A 25855-nucleotide genomic window follows, 5' to 3' on the forward strand; every position below is an offset into this window, starting at 1 on the left:
TCAGCTGAGGAGACTTGCCAGGGTCTCCTTCACATTCTTGTTCCTCAGACTATAGATGAAGGGGTTCAGGATGAGGGTGACCACAGTGAACATCACTGAGGGGATCAAGCTTCTCTGGGAAGATTGGATCAAAGCAAAACTGAGGGAGACCCCCAGGCCTGTCCCAAAGAACAAGGACAATGCAGAGAGGTGAAACCCACAGGTGGAAAATGCTTTATACTTGCTCTCAGTGGAGGCCATCTTCCTTAAGGAGGAGACAATCTGTGAGTAAGAAAAGAGGATCCCAGTCAGAGGAAACACAAAAATAGGGCAGTGGCCACATACAACAAGACGTTATTGATGAGGGTGTCACAGCAGGCTAATTTGAGAACCTGAGCCAGTTCACAGAAGAAATGTGGGATTTCAGTGCCTATACAGAAGGTCAGCTGCACCATCAGTAGAATATAAAACAGAGAGAGAGATAAAATGATGAACCAATACATCAGAACCAAGAACACAGAGGCGTGGGTTCATGATTACCATGTAGTGCAGTGGGTGGCAGATGGCCACAAACTGGTCATAGACCATCACAGTCAGGAGAGAATTGTCCACTCCACCAAAAACCATAAAAAAATACACTTGAGTGAGTCGTCCTATGTAGGAGATGTCTTTGCTTTGTACTTGGATGTTCACTAGCATCTTCAGGATGGTGGTAATGATGAAACAGATGTCAACAAGGGACAGGCTGAAGAGGAAGAAGTACATGGGGGTGTGGAGGTGGGAGACAGAGCTGATGGCCAAGATAATGAGCAGGTTCCCAAACGTGGAGATAAGGCACATTGACAGGAACACTCCAAAGAGCAGGGACTGCAAGTCAGGGTCCTCTGAGAGACCCAGGAGGAGGAATTCTGATACTTCAGCGTAGTGTCTTGATTCTGTGTAGCTGATGTATCTGCCAGAGGAGGAGGCAAAAGCAATATTCAATTAACACCCAACTAGAACCTGAGCTAGACATTACCTTTTGATTCCACATTTGCATGGACATCCTTCATCTGCTCTTAGTCCTTCTAACGACAGTGATTCACTCAGACAAGTGGTAGCCCCTTTCCATTTTAAAAGTGTGTAATCCTTCAGACTTCCTTTAATTTAGCAGAAATCTCTCTGTCTCTCTCTTTTTATCTCCTACTCACTGGTTCTAATTCTGTTATTCAGATCTCTGGACATAATCCAGTTTCTTCTTTGAAATGACTCTTCCAAAATAACTAAAGATATTGAAGGTGTTTTCTTTGATAATCTTCATACTTCGTTCGTTCTAATAACTCTAAAATAGTGATTAAGACACATGGTTTCAACCCAAACAACCTTAATTCTGTGACCTGATGCTTCCTATTGATGTCACAGTTAACCCTCGTGTGTCTTATTTTTTTTCTTTGTAAAAGTATGGTTACTGCTATTACTTTCTTTGTGAGGTTTAGAAATAGCTTTCTGCAAAGTAGGAGCTCAATAAATGATAGCTATTATTATCATTATTAATCTGTTCCTTGTGTGACATTATTTTTGATATATAACTCTCCCAAAGCACAGTATAGAGATGTGATTTACAAAATGGGATCTTGAGTCAGACTTCCTAGAATAGAATTTTGCTCCACCAAGTTACCATCTGTGTGACATTTAGGAAGTTATTTGATCTCTCTTAGCTGCAGATACCACATCTCTACAATAGGGGTGGTAAATGTTCCCTACGTTGTAAGACTGTCAAGCAAATTAAATGAGATGATGCATATAATTTCTTTGTGTGTGATTCTTGTGACATATAGTGGACACTTGGTAAATGTGAGCTTCCATTCTTAGGCCACAATAAATCTGTCTTGTGTGGATAACATTTACCAAATTTCCCTTAAAGCAAGGTAGTCAGCAAGGATACAATTCTGATCATTATAAACACAAAGATCTGTTACCTACACTGTGCAGCACTTCTAATTAATGAAGATCCCTATCTCTCCCTCTTTCAGAGACTGCCTGCCGGGTGTATTCTTCAAAGAAGAGGGAAAAGCATGTGGACTTCATAGATAAGAGGAGGGAAAAAAATCACGATACTATTCAAACAAAATAGAAATTGTGTGTGTTCATGTGTGATCACGTGTACATGCTTAGAAATGGGGATGTGTTGTATTAAAAATTAGTGGAATTAATTGCAAAAAAATGATTGATAGATTGGATAAAAATGCTCAAAACTTCTATAAATCAAATCATGCTAAAAATTGAAACTTTTTTGTGTCATAGTTGATGAGGAAATTTAATATTTCAAAATAAATATTTACATTCATCATGATAGAAAAGGCTTCAGTGTTATTAATGTCTAGAGAATTCTAATCAATTAAAGAGAGAAAAAAGTCATTGAGAACCAATTTAGTCTGGGAAAGTGGGTGGAAGAGTCTTCTCTGAAATATGAATACTTGAGCTGTGAGAGGAAGGATGAGTAATTGTTAACCAGGGGAAAGAAGCAAAGGACAAGCATTTTGGGCTGAGAGAACAGAATTCATGGTTGTCTTGTGGATCAGTGAGTTTGAGAATAGAAGGATTTGAGAGGCTACTGAGATGGAGAACAGAGAGTGAGGGTCAGGAGGACAGAGTGGGTGAGCCCACAAGTCCAGCATCCTGCACTATTTCTTGATGAGTCTCTCATGTTGGCAATTTTATGTTTATTTGTGGGTCAGAGGATCTGAATATTTTTGCTCACCATTTTCTTTCCAGGTACTTACATGGTGCCTGGCACATAGTAGGTGCTCCACATATACAAATGTTAGATGTATAATAAAGATTGAGACTGAAAGCATCAACTATGACACAAAAAAGAAATCTTCAAGCTCACATATGTCTGAATATAGACACAAAATTGAATAGTAAACTTAAATCAAATGCATTCACATTTATTTTAAGAGATTAATACATCATGAATACGTAATACCTATTCTAGGAATGTCGACTTGGTTTAATACTGAGATGTTTGTTAACATAATTCATGACAAAATAGGTGAATGAAATAATTTCAATAGAAAGTGCATTTGAGAAATTGTAACAGTCATTACTGTGGTTAACAGCCAGGACAGAGCCTGTTTCTAAATGAGGACACTAAGGACAATTTCTTAACCCAATAAAGAATGGTTCTTTTACTATGGCCAACAGGATATTCTGCATTAAGACACTAGAATACTTGTGTTAAATTCATGGGCAGACTGAGGCTGTCTACTCCAACTTCAATCACTCGATAGTCTCCTAAACATTTAAAAAGACTGGTAAGATGAGAAAAGGAAATTAGCCTAAGTACCAAACATCAGAGAGAATTATATTATTTGTAGATAATACAGGGGACACAAATAGAACAACAACAACAATCAATACTGAACTATTAAGTGCTATCAGTGCGTTGAATCTGCATCAATATAGTTAGGGAATATAATGGAAAAATCCAATCACATGAGGAATAAAATAGACAATACCTTGGGCATAATAGACCTCCAGTGAGTAGTTAGTAAATAGACAGTTGGACACAGCAAATCCAACAGGAACCTACAATTATGGAATAGAGCAGAGAAGAAGGGGAAACTTTCTGGAATATAACTCTTATTGAGGAGAGGCTCTAGATTCCAAAGAGAAAGAAAAAAACAGAACAAGAGCTGGAAAAGACTGGGTTTAGTCGAAACTAACATACTTCAAACTACCAGGACTTAACTTTCATAGACTAAATAAATATAGAACTGTCCCAGTCTCATTATTCTACAGGTAAAGTCCGGTACCCACTTTCTCTCCTCTTCCTTCTTACTCCACCAGCCCTCACTGGGACACTATGACCCTGTCTGATGGTTATCACTGAAGTTTCTGTTCTCTGAGGTCTGTCCCCGGGAAGCCTAATTGGATTTTCACCTACGTAGGGATCAGAGATTTATAGGAAAAATGACAACAGAGTTATGTTATTATTATCTCAAGGGTTGAATTCTCAGAGCTCCTCCTTAAATAAATTATTCTATAGACATTTCTCTTTCCAAAAAATTCAGGTCCCTTGGGGTACAAAGATAAGAGAATGGAAAATTTTCAGCCAATGTTGTGTCTGTGTAAGCAACAGTGGGAAAAGAAGAAAGTGTTTTCTCCAGAAAAAATTTATTCTTTCTTTTGTTTGACTTAAATATGACAAGGTGTCCCCTAAGGAAAGTTTAATTTCTGTTGGAACCAAATCCAAGAACCAACTCTCTGTGACATCTTTCCCTTGAAGAACCTTTGGAGATTCAAGGATAGCTTGGTATCCTCAGTGTCAAGGAGGCAAAGAGGTCCTTTCTGAAGAAAAGCTGAGTAGTTAATAGTTTTGGTTTTGTTGAAAGGACTAAATAAGCAAGCACAGAAAAATATCCCTTGACATTTGCTAGTCAAAAAGCTTCATTTGGAAGCTTTTGTTGATATTAGGGAGGGCTCTATTTACTACCTATAAATAGAGGAGCAGGGGCAGAAATAATCCAGGTAAAGTGAGTTGAAGAGTCAGTATTGAAGCAAAATAGGTGGCAAATATAAATCACCTATAAAATTCATAAGAGAAAGGGAGGACAGAGATAAAACATAGCCTAAAGGGAGTATGGAGTATGGTTAGTTAAAACAATTTTTTTTAATGGAAGATGTGGGAACATGGCCAATTTCAAACAGAATAATCATATTTATTGCAGGCCTCTGAATATACAGGACACTCTGGCTACATAATTCACAAGATGCAGTATACACCCTATAACAATGACAATTATAATGTGTTGTATCTCCAATTTATAGAATTCATGGATCCAGAAATCAAGGGTTAGAAGTAGAAGTGGCCCCACCTAACATCACTCGCAGTGAGCCACTTGGAGAGTTTGTGCTTCAGGTCTCCACACCTCTGGCCTCTGCATATTGAGAGGTCTTGACCCCTAAAGGGGTAACACTTTCAGAGACATGGCAAAAGTCCCATTAAACTTCAAGCTATGCTGCTGCCTGGCATGTCAGGTCCTTCATGCCAAGAAGAGGAGATACCATTCTGGAAGGTGTAATTGACCTTGGTCACTAATGTCATTGTGTGACCATGGCTGTGGGCACGTACTTGTACCCTGCTGTGCTCAGTCAGTGGCTGGGAGCAACTCAGGAACAACCTCAGTGCAAACACAGTGGTAGATGCAGATGGCTGTTGGTCAGTTACGCTCCCACAGCAAGAGATCTGAGTGGTGTGACTTTAGGTGATGCAGGTTCTCCTAGCTGAGGGCAATTCTCAAAGAGGGCTGAAGAGTGAGGGCCGTCAGATGGCTGCACTCCCTGCACCCGGAACAATAAGCCCTTAATTCAGAAGGGAGAAGTGGGCAACACAGCACAGGATTCACTATAGTCTATCCATGGCCATTTGGGTTGTGACCTGCAACAACATATACAGTATCCCATGCAACCTTATTCGTGATGCGTGTGGATCAGGAGTTGAGAAGCACATGCCTTAGGAAGTGAGAGCTAAACTGAGAATTGAAGGATCATGAGTAAGGCTCAGCCAAGCATAATCTTATCTTTCTGATCTGTTTCTTTGTAAATTCAGTTCTCTCTCCCACTACTGCCATTAGGACCGAACACCAGACAAACACATGCCACTATCAAGTGGATATTATTAGTGGAGTGTTTCATAGGCACATCAAAATGAAACTTTGCAAGAACAAACTCAATGTTTTTGCCTTCATTCCCTTTTTCCTTCCTACCTTTCTTACAAACATGCTATATCAGAGAGAATAACACAATCGACAACATCAACAGATCTACATAAGAATTTTCCTAGATGGTTAAGTAACAATAACATTATGTTAAATTGGTGTCCTAATTAGACTTTACATTTTTATTAGCACTTATCACAGTCTCTATTTTTACTGTTTATTTATATATTAATTTATTTTATTTCTCCCAAAGAATGTAAGCTCTATGAAACTTGGGCCTTTATCTTGTTTCAAACTTCATACCAGTAACTGGAAGATATCAGGTCATAAATATTTAAGGCATGAATCAGTCAATCACACCCATGCTAATACTAGAATTAGAAATGAACTTGGAAGTACAGATGTGTTTCCAAGTTGCTCTCTCTCTCAGTCTCTGCCTGATAATAAATTTCATCTACACAAACTGAACAATTGTAACTGTCAGAAATTTGTACAGTGGATTTCTTCTCATTTCTTCCATTAATCCATCTGTTAATTTCAGAATATCTTGCGTTTCATATATATTTTACTGACATGTAAAATTGAGGTAATTTGCCTCTTTAATGCAAAACTCCAGATCTAAGAGTAATGTAAATAATGGACTAGAAAAGGAAACAAGAACTATGGTTTAGTTAGCATGTTTCCCACATGATTAATAAAAGGGAATAGTTGTAGAAGGGTATATTACACACATCTTGGGCACTGTTATGGACTGAGTTGTATGCCTCCAAAATTCATATGGTGAAATCCTCATCCCCAGTATTCAGAATGTGACTGTATTTGGAAAAAGGGACTTTAAGGAGGTAATTAAGCTAAAAGGGGGTCATTATGGTGGGCCCTAATCCAATCTGACTGATGTCTTTATAAGAAGAGGAGACAAGGACACACAGAGAGACACCAGGGGGGTTTGTATACAGAGATGACCACCTGAAGAGGCATGAAGAGGGCGGCCATCTGCTAGCCAAGGAGAGAGGCCTCAGAGGAAATTAAGCCTGCTGGTACCTTGATCTTAGACTTCCAGCCCCGAGGATGGTGAGAAAATAAATGTCTGTGGTTTAAGTCACCTAGTCTTCGGTATTTGTTATGGCAGCCCTAGCCAGCTAAGAGAGGCACGAATTCAAAATCCTCCTGCCCCATCTTTTTACTCCAGCAATGTCTTATTTAATTATTTGAATGGAAGCTTTAAAACGCTTTGCATAGCTGCAATTGGACAGCATCTGCCTCAGGCCCATATCATATTCCTCCTGCTTCCTGCCCTGAAGCTTCTCTGATACCACAATATAGGACACCTGAGGGCATCTGCTATGCACCCACAAACGTGCAACTCAGAAATGTGGGGATGTTAATCTCCCTAGGATCACCCTTGGCCAATAGAAGACATGAGCTGTTGTCTTTTCATCTACCTAGCAGAAAGTTCTGAGACACATTTCACAAAGCACCTCAGAAGGGTTTGGTGGCATTGAGCACCAGTCACCCATAGAGGGATCAAAATGATAATGATTCTTTTCATTGTCTTTCCTTCCTTCTCTAATTGACTTCCATTATTCTGTATTCCTGTTCCTTGGGATCATATCCCCCCAAAAAAACACCATCTGCAGAGAGCCTTTGTGGTGAACGTCTGTATTCAAGGAAACACATCATAAGATGGGAGAAGAGCAGTTAAATAATGCTTTGGTTTTTGAAATAGTAATAAAATTGTCAATGTTAATGAAATAACACTAAACTATTTGCAGTTATATTAACATGCATTGTTGTTGTTATACCTCAATGTCCTCATGTAGGCTGTTTCTGATTTTAGAGTTGACTCAGCAATTCCCATTATCAATGGTAAATGATAAGAATTTACCATTCAGCTACATTCATATTCATGTAAAATGTTCTATGTACGTTGTTCATTGCAGCACTGCTTGTTATCTAAAAGTATCGGGAACAACATACCTATCAGTCACTAGGGAACTACTTAGATAAATGAGGGAACACTTGTACAGTGTAATACTGTGCAGCCAAAGAAAAGCAAGATGTATGGTTAATCCACACACAAACACACATACACACAAACTACTCTAGCTAATAAATTCAGGAAGGTCACAGGGTACAATATCAACACAGAAAAATCAATGTGTTTCTATAGACAACAATGAACAACCTGAAAAGGAAATTTTAAAATCTCCATTTACAATTGCATCACAAAGAGTTAAATACCTAGGGATATATTTAACCAAGGAGGTAAAAGATTTGTATACTGAAAATTACAAAACTTTGCTGAAAAAAGTTACAGAAGACCTAAATCAAACAATGATGAGATACAACTACACACCAATTAGAAAGATATTATTGTATGATTTCATTTACTTAAAATACCTAGAAAATAAAAACTCAAATCTATAGAGACAGAAAGTAGATTTGTGGCAGCTTAGATGTTAAGGGAGTAGGAAAATGGGGGTATGACAGCCAAAGGGTACTTTTGTAGTGATGTAAAGGTTCTAAAATTGTGATGGCTGCACCACTCTGTGAATATACTAAGAAACAGTGAATGGTATAGTTTTAAATGGGTAGATTGTATGGCATGCAAATTATATATCACTATAGCTGTTGCAGAAAACAATCAAAAGAGAAAATCATGATAGTAGCTACATAATTACGAGCATAAAAAATTTAATGTCTCTGAAGCATCTAGAGTAGTAAGATGGAACAAGCTTTAGGTACAATATATTTCTACTTCTAAATGTTAAAACTTAATATAAAACTCTTGTAATCAAAAGAGTATGATATGGGCATAAATAAATATTACTGGAAAGAAGAGTCTAGAAATTGATACAGGTATATATAGGAATTTATTGTTTAATAAAGGTGAAATTTCAAATCAGTAGGTGAAGGAGAGTTTATCACTAAATGATAATACAAGTGGCCATTTTTCTGGAGGAAAAAAAAATTGGATTCACTAACCCACACCACATGCCAGAATACGTTCTTTGAGAGTTAAAGACTAAAATGTCATTAAAAATAATAAATTTTAGAAGAAAACTAGGAAATGTTAATGTAATCTAGAGTTTGAAAAGAATTTTTAAGGCAAGACAGGAAACCCAGAATTTTTTTTTAAAAAGACTCTTTTGGCTACATAAAAATTAAATATTTTGTACAGCAACAGATGAAACAGTCTCATAGCAAAATAGTTATCAATTCAATAGATGCATAAAACACATTTAATAATTCACATGAACAATTCTTGGTAAAATGTGCTAGCAAATCAGGATTTTAAAAGACCTTTATTAACTCCATGAAGGCCACCCACTGAAAACCACAGTAAACGTGATCATCAGCAAAATTTTAGAATAACTTTTGAATAAATGAGGAATGCCTGGTATCAGTGCTATTTCAAAACTCGGCATGGGAAGCCCTAGACTGTATGGTATGCTCAGAAAACTAAAAAACAGAAATATGTATTTAAAGAATACATAAAGTTACAGAAAACATCCTTATATTCAAAACACAAAGGAATCACTTAGAGTTTATCATGGTGCTGTGGACAGACTTTTGGGACCCTTCTCCCTGGACTAAGAGGCAAATCTAGCAAGCCAACTGCATAGGCTTCAAGTCAGTACAATATAATCCATGCTGTACTGTGAAGCATCTGTGCAGGCCATCTCCAGCCTGTGACAAACGACCTTGCAATCCCACATCTCATGACTGAAGACACCTGCTGGACAGATCCACAACAGGAATATATAAAGGGTTACCTCTCTCACATTTCCCAGCCGCATTTCTTAGAGACTGAGGGACTAATTAACAATCCTTGTCCTTGCCTCTCTCTACACATAGATAACATCAGCATCTCTGAACTTGTTTGATGTATAACCAAGAAATTCTTGTTTATGTTACCTTCAATGTATAATCTAGAGGAAAGCCAAATATACCCTATCCCCCCCTTTTTTTTAAACATATATGAACTCTAGTTGTAAGGTTGTTTTTTCTTTTCCTCTTCCCTACAGGTGCACTGTTTTGTGAAAGAGATATAAGCTGCACTTAAACTCACACAGCTCTGAGTAGTTGCCTCAGAGCACTCTGTTGAACTGTTTTCCCGGGGTTCAAATTCCTCATGCTGATTATTGAATAAATTTGGTCAGTAATATCACCTAGACTCTTTATTTCAATCCACATCTAGTAAAATTGTTATCAATTTAATAGATGCATAAAACACATTTGATAACGCACATGAACAACTCTTGATAAAATTTAATAAATTAAATCAGGGTTTAAAAATCTTTATTTCTACAAAGGCCGTCCACTGAAAACCACAGCAAACATGATTACTGGGGAAACGTTAGCTCTATTCCTGAATAAGAATGTACCGTACCAGTGCTATTTCAAAAAAATAAAAATAAAAAGAGACATACATACTAGAAGAGGAAAAAACATAAAAGATTTACAGAAAATGTCATTACATTGAAAATCCAAAGGAATCAATTTTAGAGTTTAGAGTTGAGCATGGTTTCTCTTGCAAGCAAAGGCTTAAAGACGGGATAGATTGGAGGAGACAGACCACTTCACGGATTGGCAGCATTATCAGTACGGGAGAATCACTGTAAGGCTCTAGGAACGAGGGGAGAGGCAGCTAGAAAACCTTTTGATGTGCTCGCTGTGGGCTGGGGCCCTACCCGCAGCCTCGCCCTTTTGGCGTGAATATTCAGGACTCCCAACACGCACTGGGCCCGTCCCACCTCCAGCCCCGCCCCCAGGGATAGGCCGCGCCCCCCGCCCGTAGCTCCGCCCACAGGGCTGCTTCGAGCCCCACCCTTGTCCCTGGGCCTCATTCAGCCCAAGCCCCGGCGCCCAGCGGACCAGGGGCCCATCCGCACCCACGCGGGAGGAAACCAGAATTTCTCTGAAGCGGCTGAACGTGCGCTAGCGCTCCAACGCCGGAGACCCGCCCCTTCCCAACCCCAGACAGGAAGCGGAAGGACGTCACAACTCGCCACAGTCTTCGCCGCTGCTGGCTCGAAGTGAACGTTGCTTGTGGTCCGGCCCGGACCGCCTCGGCTTGGGTGAGGCCGGCGTGAAGGAGAGAGAAGCGTGTGGAAGAGGGAGTCACAGGACGGGTCTGGCCTGGCCGCCGGGGGCCTGCTGAGTGAGGCCCGGTGCGCGCCGCTCGCTTCCCGGGGCCGCGGGGCCGCCCGGCATGGCCGGGTCCTGGAGGCCTCTCGGGCCGTCGTTCCCGGGAGGAGCCGGATCGGATATGCGGTGAGGGCGCTTCTGTGGGGTCGTTTCATCCACTGTGCTCCCCCCAGAGGCTCCACAGCAACCTCTGTGACTTTTCTCCAGGGGGAGGAGGATTCCCGCTTTTCGAGTGGGTTGACTCGGGTCCGTGTGCGCGCGTGCTCACGGACCTGGCGATTCCGGCGTGTCCGGTGAGCCCCGGGGGAAAGCTCGTTCAGAAGGTCCTCTCTTCCCTTTTGTATGCGAAAGAGTGTTTCATCTGAGAATCTGGCTTTGTCTTTGCGTGTTCCTTATTTATTTTTGACACGTTATATTCAGGTAGAAATATGATGTACTTTCTTAGATGTCTGCGGTGTGCATATTTCTGTATAGACATGTAAGCGTAGGTGGACCTTAAGTCTCTCTACTAAAGAGAAACAGGAATACTCACCTGTCTCTTCATCTGGATTTCCTAAGCCTGTCCGTCCCCACAAAACTTCAAAACATGAGCTTCCAAGAAAAACGGTTCGAGGCTTTTTCCCTTAGTTCTAGAATACTTGAACTTCCCTTAAACAGGATGTTTGGACTAAGTATAATTTTTCCCACATTTTTTTGTTTGAAAAATCTTAAATAAAGTGTGAACATCCAGTACAATGAATGTCCATTGAAGTAGATTCACCCATTTTTAGCATTTTTCATGTTTGCTCTTTCTAGATAAATAAGTATCCATTTTTTGGTGAACTATTTGAGAGAATAAGTTGAAAATAAATTGCAGACATGATACATGACCTTTAAATAATTGGTAGTGCATCTCCTAAAGGTAAAACATGTGCTAATAAAACCACAATACTATTATTTCCCCCAAGAAAATTTAAAATGTCACCTACTATCCTCCACATTGAAAAGTAAAATCCTCCACATTGTTCTGAAATATGCTTCTGGGTGTTTTTGGATCTAGGATGCGATCAGGGTTTATATACGGCAATTTTTTATGTCTTTTAGTCTCTTTTAACCTAGAGATTGGCTGTTGTTTCTTCATTATATTGACTTTTTAAAGAGTCATACGTTCTTTTAGCAAGTCACGCGTTTTGATATTTCTTTTTTTTAATTCCGTTATAATTGACATACAACATTGTATTAGTTTCAGGTATACAGCATAATGATTCAATATTTGTATGTATTCTGAAATGATCACCACAGTAAGTCAGGTTAACATCCATCACCACACATAGTTACAAGTTTTTTTTTTCCTTGCCGTGGGAACTTTTAAGATCTACTCTCTTAGCAGTTTTCAAATATACAACCCAGTATTATTAACTATAGTCGCTATGCTGTACATTACATGTATCCAGGACTTATTTATGTTATAACTGGAAGTTTGTACCTTCTGACCGCCTTTACTGATTTCTCCCACCCCCTGCTTCTGACATCCATTCATCTGTTCACTGTATCCAAGAGTTTCGATTTTTTGTGTGTTTGAGTTCCACATTTAAGTGAGATCATATGGTATTTCTCTTTCTCTGTCTGATTTATTTTACTTAGCAAAAGGCCCTCAAGGTCCATCCTTATTATTGCAAATGGCAAGATTTCCTTCTTTTTCATGGCCGAATACTGTACCATTGTGTATACATAACACATTTTCTTTATCCATACATCCACCGGGTGTGAGGTGATAGCTCATTGTGGTTTTGATTTGTACTTCCTGATGATTAGTGAAGTTAAGCATCTTTTCATGTGCCTGTTGGCCATCTGTATGTCTTCTTTGCAAAAATGTCTATTCAGATTCTCTGCCCATTTTTTATTCAGATTGTTTATTTTTTGCTCTTGAGTTGTATGAGTTGTTTGTATATTTTGGATATTAACCCCTCAGCAGATATTTGATTTGCAGAAATTTTCTCCCATTCTATAGGTTGCCTTTTCATTTTGTTGATGGTTTCCTCTGCTGAGCAGAAGATTTTTAGTTTGATGTAGTCCCACTTCCAAAGAATCATCTTCAAGAACAATGTCAAGGAGCTTACTGTCTAAGTTTTCTTCTAGCAGTTTTATGGTTTCAGGTCTTACATTCAAGTCTTTAATGCATTTTGAGGTAATTTTTGTTTATGGTGTAAGGTAGTGGTCCAGTTTTATTTTTTTGCATATGGTTGTCCAGATTTCCCAACATTATTCATTGAAGAGACTGTTCATTCCCCATTGTGTATATTCTTGACTCCTTTGTCATAAATTAATTGACCACATATGTGTAGGTTTATTTCTGGGCTCTCTGTTCCATTGTTGTATATGTCTGTTTCTGTGCTGATGCCATCCTGTTTTGATTACTATAGCTTTGTAATATGGTTTAAATCAGGCAGCATGATGCCTTCAACTTTGTTCTGGTCTAGAGGCTTCAAAAGATCATTTACAAAATGTTTTGTAGGTTATATTGTGTACCTCAAGTTGCATTTCATTAGGAAAATATAGATTTATATTGTCCTTCTGTTAGTGATGCTGCGTTTGATTACTTAAGGTAATGATCACCAGGGCCCTCTATTTTTAAAGATAGATTTTTCCTTTTGAATAAGAAAGTCATATGGGGGGGTGATATTTTGACACTCAGAATATCTTATTCCCCAAAAACGTTCTATCATCAGTTGTTCTGTCATCTCTGAGTAACCAGCAGTGATCTTTTGTATATGTTGTTTCACATTTATAGAAGTGCATTTTCAGGGCAGGATTTTAAGTTTGGATTTGTAGGTCAAAGGGCAAGTGTATACTTAATTGTTTTGGATATATAAATCTATTCCGTATATCTTGTGCCATTTGCTAGTTTCTGAATCAACTTCAAAATATGTTTAAAAATCATTCTGGAGAAACATAAGGAACAAATTTTAGTTTTAACTGCAAGGCGCTTGTTTTCAAAAAGAATATCCAGTCCACTTTCTTCCAGAGTAAGAGTTCTCAAGTACATTTTCAGAGGTACAGTATTTTGGCTTATATTTGTGCCAGGGACAGGGAAACAATGGCCATCAAAACAGAAATAGTACTGCCACCATGAGGCTTACAGTCTATTTAGGAAGACAGATTTTAGATGAATACTGGCAAGTTTGTTATCTGGACATGACTTAACATGAGGGGAGAAGGTATATTGGGAAGGATTCATATTTCAGTTGAGAATGAAAGCATGGATGTGATTTAGCTAATCAGGTCCTCAAGCTAGGGTGAGGAGGTGTAGAGTGAATGAAAACTTTTCGGACGAAGGAAACTTAGTGAGCAAAATACCAGAGCAGTTGAGAGCTTAGTATATTTCCTAAGCTGAGGAAAAAGGGTTGGCTGAAACAAAGCAGAACCAGAGAATGGTGAGAGGTAAATTGGAGAGTGGGGGCAGGACCAGACGAATAAGGTATTCTGCACTATATTCTAAGGCCATGGGAAACTTCTGAAATATTTTAAGAAGGGGAGTAATTTGAATCTACTTCCAACTTAGATAGAGTGCACAAACTCCTAGTTTGAGAATGGTGTTCAGGAATTGTGAGAGTGAAGGCTTGGAGTCAACATAGAAGCTTATGATGAGTAAGTTTTAAAACACAGTGGTGGTAACCTACAATTGGATTATTATTATGGAAAAGAAAATAAATGAAATGACCTGAGAGCTTTATAGAAGGTAAAATTGAGAGAATTTTAATTACTAGATGAAGTTATTCCTTCATCTGTTGATTTACTAGAGGACTTATTGCACTTAGTGCTTAAAATGGTTGATTGACGTAGTGAAAAAATGGAATTCCTCAAATTTTCTCACAGTCTTACTGAATATTCTGTTCTCCAAAGACTAAATTGTAAAGTTAACCACTAATACCTTCTATATAAAATAAAATTGGGAAGGAGATAGAAATGGTTAGTTTATTGGTCTTGAGATTCTGGTCGATATCCATGGTTTACTTCTTCAGCATCCAGTTCCACCGTTCCCTTGCCCTCAGTGAGAACCTTAGCTGGTCTGGGTTGTGTATCTGGTGGAGCAACCCAAATCTTTATTCCCAAAGAGTCCAAGTCCTTCGTTGGTGTGCCTTTTTTTCAGTTGTAATTTTCTGTTAACTTTTTCTGTGGAGTATGCGGCTGTTAAGAAGTTCTAGGTTCATCCTCCTTGCCTCAGTTTTACTGCAGTAACCCAATTACCCTTTGGTAATAGAGACCAGTTGCTCCAGGCAATGATGATGAGGTTGCTCCAGGTAGATGAACTCCCTTTTTTCGCCTCTGGTTTAGTGTTATAGGAAGCCCAAAATGGCCAGGTGGCAATCTCATCTTACATTTTGATGACTATAATTGTGCCCTCTCCGGGAATCATTCTACATTAGAGACTAAGCTTTCCAAACCTGCAGCACTCTAACTTGCTAGGATTGGAAGCAAAAATTCTGTCAAGGAGCCATTCTCACATTTACCCGTCAATTCCTGGACCCATGTATTCTGGCTGTGGGGAGACAGTACCATGTCAGGCTGTCTGATTAAAATCATATACTGTATCCTGTGAGACAGAATATCATTCTTTCATAGGATTGTTTCCCAACTGGCACTTGAATTGGGATTTTCACTAAGCAATTTTACCTTTCATTTATATCAGCTCCTTTTGAGTGATGAGGATATGTGATAAGACCAGACCAGTTTATTTCATGAACATGCTCCCATTGTTGCACTTTGTAATGAAATGTGTTTCTTGATTAGAAACATGATGTGTGAATGCCATGACTGTAGGTAAAGCATTTTGCAAGTCCGTGGATGGTGGTATAAGCAGAAACTGTCCTAGCAGAAAGACAAATCCATATCCAGAACATGTATCTGTTCCACTTCTGTGATTGAGGAGATCCACTGTAATCACCCTGCCACCAAGTGGCTGACTGGTCCACTCCAGAGAATGGTGTCATATTGGACACTCAGTGTTCATTTCTGCTTTTAGCGCATTAGGCAGCAGTAGTGTTAGCTGGGTCATCCTTGGAAAGGGGAAGTCCATACTGTTGAATCCATGCATAGGCTTTATGCCTACTACCATTTCGTTCATGGGCCCGTTGAGCAAGTGCTAGAGTGGCTAGGGAAAGTAACTGAACACCTACATACTGTTTCATTTTGTCCACCTGATTATTGATAGTCTTATTTACAGTGGATTGCCGTTGGTGGACATTCACATGGGGCCCAAATAACTTCACAGTCTGTGTCCATTCAGAGATGTCCATTCATATACCTTTTCCCACACTTCCTTGTCATCAACCTTCCAATCTTGTTCCATCCACATCTTTCTTTGACTGTGTAGCCAAACGATTGTCAACTATTTATGAATCAATATGTATCCATACATATGGCCGTTTCTCATTGCAGACCTAGTAGATAGCTAAATATACTGTTGAACTTCTGCCACTGGGAAGATTTTTAATTACTACTGTCCTTCAGGGTCATCCTTTCAGTAAGGATATAGAGCTTCAACTCTACACCTCCAGGTGTTTCTAGCTTACTATGCAGACTCATCTGTAAACCAGATTTTTGTCTCAGTCAGCTGGATGTAAGGACTACCATGGAAAGGTATAGACATGGACTGAGGGAGAGGAGGTAGTGCAGCTGCAATTGGTGTTGAAAAGAGAAAAGAGCCTTGGCAACCTACCATACATTTCAGTTGTGCTCACTGTAATTGCCTAAGCTTGATCTCTTAGGAGCTCATAGGAGCTTATATGTTCCCTGGTTTCTTCTGGTACATATTTGCACAGTTGCGTTTATTTTGTATGTAAACTATTATCTCCTCCCTTATGTTTTATACCTGTTCTCTTGGATTTTGCACTAGTTGTGAGTCTAGAGGCAACAGCAGGTGATTGTGGTGGGTCATGAGAATGAGCATTATAAGGCATCTGCTCCAAGTGAGATTATCACAGAGTTGTCAAGCAGAGGAAGGCTAGTCTCCTCAAAAACCAAAGGACAAGCTACTTACTTCATGGTAAGGGATGGTCAGAGTGTCTTGGGTGTTGATGATTGTGAGTTTCATCTGGGTCCAACTAGATGTCCCCATTTCAAGTTTCCTCTTATCGTTTTTCCCTGATCAATGCCCTCAATTTCACATTAACTATTAAGGAGATGGAATTTAACTATGGTCGAACAGTTAAATTTTACATTTGATTTCCAGTAATATCTTACCCCTGTGACCACAAGAAGTGAGTTTTTGGGAGCTGTCATGGAATCTCGGTGGTCCCAGACTTTGACTTGAGCTCCAAGATAGCAGATCTGAGCTTACCGTTTTCTGGGCAACTACACTCAAAAGAATTCATCCCTCATCACAGCCATTGTAATCATCATTACTGCTGTAATTGTTAAGTGTAGCATTCACTTAATCTCTCAAGGCAAGTTCTTCAGTTGGCACTGTATCACAGTCACCTAGGTGCTAGCTTGACTGTTGTGACTCTATGAATGTCTTTCCCATTCTCAAGGAGCTTAGCGCTTTGCTGAAGTTCAAAGACTTGACCAAACCTATCCCCAAATCTCATCTTTACTCAGTTGTCTCCAGGGGTCACTGCCCTTCTCAGTTCTGTATGAGTCTGTATGAAATCAAGAGACAGAAATCATACTTTGATTTAAACAGGAAAAGTGTAATATAAAGATGTAAAGAGAATTCTAATGGATATCCTAGAGTTGATGGAGAGTCCCTAAGGAAGACCAAACTTGTAGGGCAGCTCTCTCCCCAAGACTTGACTTCAGACCTTGTTGGAGAAGGTGTCCTGGCAGTCCGTTGGATGGTGAAGAAGTTCGCTAGGTTGCCAGGCCCAGGGCTAGTCAGCAGTCAGAGGGCAAGAAGGAAGCAAACCTCTGGAATGCAGACAAGCCATGACTAGTGGGTAGATGTGGAGTGAATTGGAGTGGCACTACATGTGCAAGACCTAGAGCACTAAGTATCCATTTAAGGAGGCCACAGGAATCAACTGACTGGTGTGCAGGTAAACCAAGGCTGGTGGATGAGTGCTAGGAAGAAGACAGTGGTTGTTCCCATCCTTACATTCTTAAGCTACTTAAATACATTTCTGACAAGTGAGATGTATATTGTGTTATGAACAGTTATTTAGCTATAATCTAGGTACACTTGAAGAGTGGTGTGAAGGATCTCCACTGTCTCTTGATCACCAGTCACTGGGTGCCTTCAGTGAGCCAGGCTCTTCACTACTGCTTGTAGTGCAAGCATTGGCATCTAAAACAAACATAATGCTACCCATGATATGCAAAACAAAACAAAACAAAAAAAAACGCCAACACCTCTCCAAAATAAAGCTGATCCTAATATCAAACAACATTGTCAAAAAGCTTTACTATAGCTACAGAGATCATTATAAGAAAAGATTCTGTTTCTCCAAAAATATAAAAATTCAAATGTGTATCCACTCAGTAATATTGTTGCAAATATATAAAGCATTGCTTGAAGTAGAAGAAGGAATAGACAAGTCCACAATTCTAGTGGGGGATTTTAATATATTTCACCCATATTGTTTCACTAAACCATAGAGGAAAATCAGTTAGAATGTACATTTGAAAATGATGTGTAAGCTGCCTGGTATACTTATATAGAATAGTGTATCTAGTAACTGATTGAACTCAGAAAGTCCTTGTCTGGGAACAATGAGTAAGGAATGTACTGGAAAGGGCAAAAAGGCTTTCTAAGGTAATAAATATGTTCTGTATCTTGTGACTGGTGATCACGCAAGTATATGCAGTTGTCAAAACTCATCCATTAAATACTTGAGACCACTGAATTTGTACATTAATTATATCTCAACTACAAAATAAACGCAAATTTAAACATTCTATGCAGACACCATCTGACTGAACACATTTGTGGGCCTGTTCAGCCCAAGGACTCCTAGTTTTGAGATCCCTGGTAGTAAGTACAATTATACTGTAAGTCTAGACACACAGTTTTTGTGACCATATGTGTCTCTGGGCTTTAGTATTCTGAAGTGTAGAATAAGGACTGTGGGGTTGTGAGGGTGATATTGGTTCATAGATAATGAACTGTGGTGACTCATTGTCATCATTCAGATACCATTTTGTAGATCAGCATTTGGCCTGTTGGTCTGTGTTGGGTTTATTGAAGGTTGTTGATTTTTAATAAAAGGAAGTTACCTTTTAAATACAGAATTTTAAAAGACAGAGAAACATGAAGGAAGTCTATGGATGAAATGAATAAAGATAAAAGCAGATTTGGTGGAAATGGAACTCTGATATATAATATGAAAAGGTGGTCATCTGAAAAGATTCATAAAATAGACAAATTTTGGGCAAAGTATTATATGGCATTGCCCCTTTCCCACGGCAAGGGGAGAGTGCAGACCTGTTTGATTTGTTTCCAGCCAGGATCTGTGGAGGCTTCCCAGTACTTTAATGTATTCTGAGTTCTTTTGTAAAAACTTTGACATACTTTTTCTAATCTTTTTGAGTCAAATATGGAAGAACCCATGATTATTTCCCTTTTCTACCATTATCTTGTCCAAGAATCAACAGAATATCTGCGTGTCTGTGTGTGTCAGTCAGGGACACGATTTATTTTCTCATTTGATTGTTTTCCTATATCAGTTGTGAATTGATATATCAGTTATTATTGTCTATATTCTCCAATAGGAATGTTGGATCTTTACTGCCTAGAATGTTTTCTGTATACGGTGGTGCTCTCAACTGAGTGCCTAGCACAGGGACATAACCTCTTCATTATTTGCTGAAGGAATAAAGGAATAAGCCAGTAATAAGAACTTAAAAGGTGGCCCAGAGCTTCAAGCTTCTCCAAACATCCATCAAGGGAAGCTCAAGGGTGTTGACTGAATAAAATATTTTGTTTTCTTCCCCTCATATGCCTAGCAGCAGTCTACACCAGTGCTGTTCAATATAAATATAATGTGTAGATCATGTATATAATAAAATTTTTTTCAGTACCCACAATTAAAAAAAATGAAAAAAGTAAGATTATTTCTAAGAATGTATTTTATTTTACCCCTTATATACTAAAATATCAGTATATTATGCATGAAATCAATATTTAAGCATGAAATCAGTATTTAAATATTAAGATATTTTACATTATTTTCTTTATTCAAAGTGTTCAAAATTCACTGTGCACAGGTTTTTTTATCATACATATTTGATTTGTATTTATATCATACAAAATTTACAGTTGAAATAGTAGATTCTAATATTCATGTTGTTCAAAATATAAAAGTGAGCTGTCAGAAAGAGAAAGACAAACACTGTATGATCTCACTCATATGTGGAATATAAACCAACACATGGACAGAGAAAACTGGACTGTGGTTACCAGGGGCAGTGGGGGTGGGGGCTGGGCACAAGGGGTGAAGGGAGTCATATATATGGTGATGGACAAACAAAAATGTACAACCCAAAATTTGACAATGTTAGAAACCATTAAAACATCAATAAAAATATATATATATACTATTAAAATTAGTTTCACCTAGTACTTTCATTTTGTAAAATGTGGCTACTAAGAAAAAAATTAAACTCTATAATATAGAGTGCTTAATGTTACTATTGGACAGTGCCGAGGAAGCCATCAGTGAAAATAAAGTCCGGAGAAAGTGGTTAGGGAAATTAAAAAAAAAAAAAGTGAGCTGTAAGCTCCCAGTGAGACATCTGGTAGATAATGGTCCTCAGTAAATGGCAATTGGTGTTACTGATACTCTTGTTATATATACAGCATACTGTTTTAGTAGCTTTCAGCTATGTCATCTGGATGGAAAGAGCTAATTTATCATGTTGGATGACTGATAATTAATATTCATTGATTAATGATTGATATGAAGCAGGACTCCAGATAACCCAGTCTCCAGAGGGATGGAGATGGCCTTATCCACTTATATTCATAAGCTTCCCTGAAGTAATCTTGGTTCAAGGAAAGGAGTGTTCAGGCAAATTTCACCATCAGTCTTACAGGAGGGTGGCCTATGATTTTTCCCATGGTAGGTCATGTTTAATATACTTTTTCAGAGGCTGCTTTAGGTTCTCCCTGCACAGTATAGAGTCCTTTGGTCTGGGCCTGAACAGTCATGCTGCTGGTTCATCTAGGAGGAGCTGAAGTGGGCCAGAGTGCTGTTCTCTAAGTAAGCTTCTTGGTATGCATGTATTAGGTAGAGTTGCTGCATAATCTCATTCATGAATTTTACTGCCTTGACAAATGAAAAGTCACATTACTCAGGGCTGTGAGTAATTCCATTCCACTTACCTGTGAAATGAAGCTATTATTCTTTTCCTGATGGGCAGCATGGCTCACAATCCCCTTTTTTGGATCCAGGTGAGACAGGACTACTCTTGTCATTTGATGGCAGTCGTGTGGATTTTCTTGAGTGTACAGGGATATTTGGGAATTTCAAGCTAGAAAGGAATGATTTCTAGGCATTTGAATGTGGGAATTATCATTATCTCTGGGTCCTCATGCCTCCTTTTCCGCTAGGCCTTCTTTCTAAGGACCAGTTCTGCCATTCTCAGGGCAAGATAGAGGCAGAAAGGATGGTGACTGACTGTTTGACAAATTGTTGTCAGATGAGAATAAAGTGTTTTCTACAAAATGACGTACTGCAGCCACCAGCCAGACACATTTCCTTCTAGGTAGACCTTCTCCAGAACTTCTTAAAGAAATAAAGCCACTAAGGACGGAGCTCCTGTTGAATTTCCTCACAAAGTAGTGCCTCCTGTTGGTAGTGGATTATCCTGAATAATCTGAGTATTTCAATTCTTACCATCAACTGTTGACTCTGATGAGGGTGGCTGCATAATTTTTATATTGTTCGATGTGGTGACAGATGGTAAGGAAGATGAGAGTGTGCATTTCTCCAAAGAATTTATTTATTCATCAGCATTTACAAGTGTCTGCAATTTTCTCAGGAGTGTCCTGCAAGAGGGCAATAAGATAAGAATAAGATAAGAAGAGTTTTTAGTCTAGTTGTGGTGAGATAAGTTCATGTGTTACAGGTTACATTAAAGGTGTATTGGCGTTGGCCCAGTGCCATAGTGGTTAAGTTCGTGTGCTCCACTTTGGTGGCCCAGGCTTTGCGGGTTCAAGTCTCAGGCATAGACCTGCGCACCACTCATCAAGCCATGTCCCGTATGCAAAATAGAGAAAGATTGGCATGGATATTAGCTCAGAGACAGTCTTCCTCAAGCAAAAAGAGGAAGATTGGCAGCAGATGTTAGCTAAGGGCCAATCTTCCTCACCAAAAAAAAAAAAGATATAACTGAAGGATATCAATGGTGAGTATAGATAGAGAGAAGAGAACTTAGGACCATTGCACCCTGGGGGAGTTGATGAGAGACCTTGGAACCTTCTATTGCCATTGGGTCTCTCATCTTCATTCCCCAGTGAACATTGGTGGAGATGTTACTTTACTGAAGCCAGCTTTGTGTGATGGTTTAGGATTCAGTGACTTTTGATGATGTGGCTGTGGACTTCACCCAGGAGGAGTGGACTTTACTGGACCCAACTCAGAGAAACCTATACAAAGATGTGATGCTGGAGAACTACAAGAATCTGTCCACAGTAGGTAAGGCTGCCATCATTGCTATACCCTCTTATAGAACAGGTAAATATTATGTACTTACTATATTCCTGGATGGGTGATGTCAAATCTGAATACAGTGGGAAATAAGAGACACATAGTCTTTGCACTAATGGATTTCAATTCAGCATAGTTGCTATAAAAATGTAGTTCTAGGACTAACAGCATTACTGTCACTCTGTTAGGAATGTGCATTCTCGGTTTCCACTTTGGCACTGGGGCCCAGTCATCTGTGTTTTAAAAAACACTGGACACTATTCTGATGGACATCAAAGTTTGACAACCACTGGTATAGCAGTTTCTCCATGAGAATGAAAATCTCCTTTTGCACTTTTTCAGTGAAAGTCTTAATGTTTTGTAAGTGTAGGTGTATACATTCGAGTGTGATTTTAGAAACCAGAGATAAAAATCCTGTTTGGTGCACAGAAAAGAGATTTTTGCATTTTTATCTCATTTGAAATGATTTTGACAATATTCATCAGAAATATAGGACCCGATTCATCAAAGTGTGTATCATCTTTTATAGGAGCCTTGTCCGTTAATATATTTTTCCTTATGGACAGGGTGTCAATTCTTCAAACCCAATCTGATCTCTTGGTTGAAAGAAGAAGAGTTGAGGACAGTGGAAAAAGGAGTCTTCAAAGGTCAGTGATTGTGAAGAACTTTTCTGGTCAATTAGAAATTTCACTATGTTTGGAATTATAATGAGGAGACATTTTAAGATGTGCTTTCTCTCAGAAAGCTGAGGTCATTGGTCTTGGATTCTTTGAGATGTCTTATCGTGAATTCACATACATTTTTACTGTACATTTACTCAAAATTTCCTGTGATCTCACAAATTGACCTGTTTTGTTTTTTTTTTTAAGTTTATTTTGATATATTCTCTTTGTCCGGAGCCTGCTTACTTTCCTTCCCTGATAATATTCTGTCTCTTTTTCCATCATATTTGATTTTCATAGAATCGTTTTTTAATCAATGGCTCAATTTTGACTCCACATCCTTACATTGTTAAATTGTTGATCTACACAAACTACTCAAATCTGTCATACTTTTTCTCTTTTTACCATATCTACTTTCTAAATAATACAAATGAGCCTATTGCTTTTTTTTTTTTTTCTGTGAGGAAGATTAACCCTGAGCTAACATCCATTGCCAATCCTCCTCTTTTTGCTGAGGAAGACTGGCCTTGGGCTAACATCTGTGCCCATCTTCCTGCACTTTATATGGGACACCACCACAGCATAACTTGACAAGTGGTGCATCGGTGTGTGCCTGGGATCCAAACGCCGGGCTGCCGCAGCGGAGCATACACACTTAACCACTATGCCACCAGTCTGACCCCATGAGCCTATTGTTTTTAATTCCTTTAACCTATCATTTCTTGCGAATTTTACATTTGTTATTCTCTTTTACTTTAGAATGGGAAATGCGACTTAAAACTAAAGACTCAACACTTCCTCTACAGGATATTTTAGGAGAAGGAATATTCAATAGGATTGAAACGGTAAGATCAGTAAGTTTGAAAAGAGATGTTTCTTATTTTCCACATTTAGGAAAGATTAGGAATTTCATTTGATAGAAGATCAGCACAAGTGATAGATATTTGAGCTAAGTGGCATTCATCCAAGAGAGAGCATTATCTCTGGTGAGATATTGTGAATATGATGAATTTGGGGAAAACCTAACTTCAAACTTACTGCTTTACAATTTGCAGAGGTACTCATTCCCACGTATGTAACTAGACATGGGGTTTTTAAAACAATTCCTTGAAACTGTACAGTAATCTGTTAAGATCAGAGTAGATCACACATCATCTGGGCAGAAGGATTCCATCATTCCACTTGAAAGAAATCAACAGGATAGGAAGTTGTATGACTCTAATGGAAATGGTAAAAAGCAAATTAGCATGGTAATGATGTTTCTATTTTGAGATGGGTAAAATCAGTTAATGATTCTGAGAGTTCTTTATCTTCATTCATCAACAGGAAAGAAGCCACTTTGGATGGGAACTGAGTGAGTGTAATGAATGTGGAAAAGACTTCAGTGAACAATCACGCCTTAAGACACACGGGAGAGCTCAAAATGGAGGAAACAGTTATGAGGATAATCAGTGTGGGGAAAGCTTCCTTACTCTGCACAGGAAGTCCTCTACTAGAGAGAAACTTGGTGTGTTTAATCAGTGGGGAAATGCTGTCCACTTGACTCCAAATATTGTGTCCTGGAAAACTAGCATGCGAGAGAAAGCCTTCGAATGCAGTGACAGTGGGAAAGCCCTTGTTAATCAGTCTTACTTTCAGGCACCAATGAGAAGTCACAATAGAGAAAAACTCTATGAATGGAAGGACTGTGGGACAGCTTTTATTCACTCCACAAGCCTTTGTGGACATGTACAAATTCAAACTGCTAAGAAACATTACAAATGTAAGGAGTGTGGGAAAAATTTTCGATGTTCTACATACTTTAAAGTTCACATGGGAATCCACACTGGAGAGAAGCGCTATAAGTGTAAAGAAAGTAGGACAGCCTTAATTAGTTCTTCTTACCTTGCTAAACATATAAAATCTCATCCTGGAGAGAGACCCTTCATATGTAAGAAGTGCGGAAAGTCCTTTAGAAGTTCCTCCTACTTTAATATCCACATTCAAATTCATGCTGGAGTAAAACCCTATAAATGTAAGGAATGTGGTAAAGCCTACACTGTGTACTCAAGCCTTGCTAAACATATAAAAACACATACTGGAAAGAAGCCTTTTGAGTGTACTGTGTGTGGAAAAGCATTTGTGAATTCTTCATGCTTTATGATTCACTTTCGTACTTACACCGGAGAGAAACCCTATGCATGTGAAGAATGCGAGAAAGCTTTCACTGTTTCCTCAAGCTTAGCTAGACATGTAAGAATTCACACTGGAGAGAAATCCTATAAATGTAAGAAATGTGGGAAAGCCTTCACTTGTAACTCAAATCTAAGTCAACATGTAAGAATTCATACTGGAGAGAAACCCTATAAATGCAGCAAATGTGGGAAAGCCTTCATTAGACATTCAGATTTGACTAGGCATAAACGTATTCACACTAGAGAGAAACCCTATGAATGTAATGAATGTGGGAAAGCCTTCATTAGGAATTGAGACTTAACTAAACATAAACAAATTCACACTGGAGAGAAACCCTATGAATGCAATGAATGTGGGAAATCCTTCATGAGGCTTTCAGACTTAACAAAACATAAACGAATTCACACTGGAGAGAAACCTTATGAATGTATGGAATGTGGGAAAGCCTTCAGTGATTCCTCGAGCCTAACTGGACATGTGAGAATTCACACTGGAGAGAAACCCCATAAATGTAAGCAGTGTGGGAAAGCTTACACTTTTTCGACAACTCTAAGGCGAC

General features: G+C 38.8%; 1 protein-coding gene and 1 pseudogene across 1 annotated transcript; one reads left to right on the forward strand and one right to left on the reverse strand.

Annotated features, from left to right (window-relative positions):
* On the reverse strand, nt 1-11376 carry LOC101395433 (olfactory receptor 7D4-like; annotated as a pseudogene).
* On the forward strand, nt 10572-25855 carry LOC101395170 (uncharacterized). The gene is made up of 5 exons (XM_087425558.1): nt 10572-10958; nt 22321-22447; nt 23026-23106; nt 23881-23966; nt 24448-25855. Exons 2-5 carry the CDS (start codon nt 22414-22416, stop codon nt 25588-25590), a joined length of 1344 nt encoding a protein of 447 aa, XP_087281684.1. The 5' UTR covers nt 10572-10958; nt 22321-22413; the 3' UTR covers nt 25591-25855.

Source organism: Ceratotherium simum, chromosome 39, assembly GCF_057802395.1.
Source record: "Ceratotherium simum simum isolate JZ-2026a chromosome 39, ASM5780239v1, whole genome shotgun sequence".
NCBI classification, from domain to species: domain Eukaryota; kingdom Metazoa; phylum Chordata; class Mammalia; order Perissodactyla; family Rhinocerotidae; genus Ceratotherium; species Ceratotherium simum.

What these genes read in the sequence shown, in the direction of transcription:
- LOC101395170 (XM_087425558.1), top strand. Translation starts at nt 22,414, where the DNA reads ATGCTGGAGAACTACAAGAATCTGTCCACAGTAG. An exon ending in CAAGAATCTGTCCACAGTAG is followed by an intron (nt 22,448 to 23,025) that starts GTAAGGCTGCCA and finishes CCTTATGGACAG; the next exon opens with GGTGTCAATTCTTCAAACCC. An exon ending in GGAAAAAGGAGTCTTCAAAG is followed by an intron (nt 23,107 to 23,880) that starts GTCAGTGATTGT and finishes CTTTTACTTTAG; the next exon opens with AATGGGAAATGCGACTTAAA.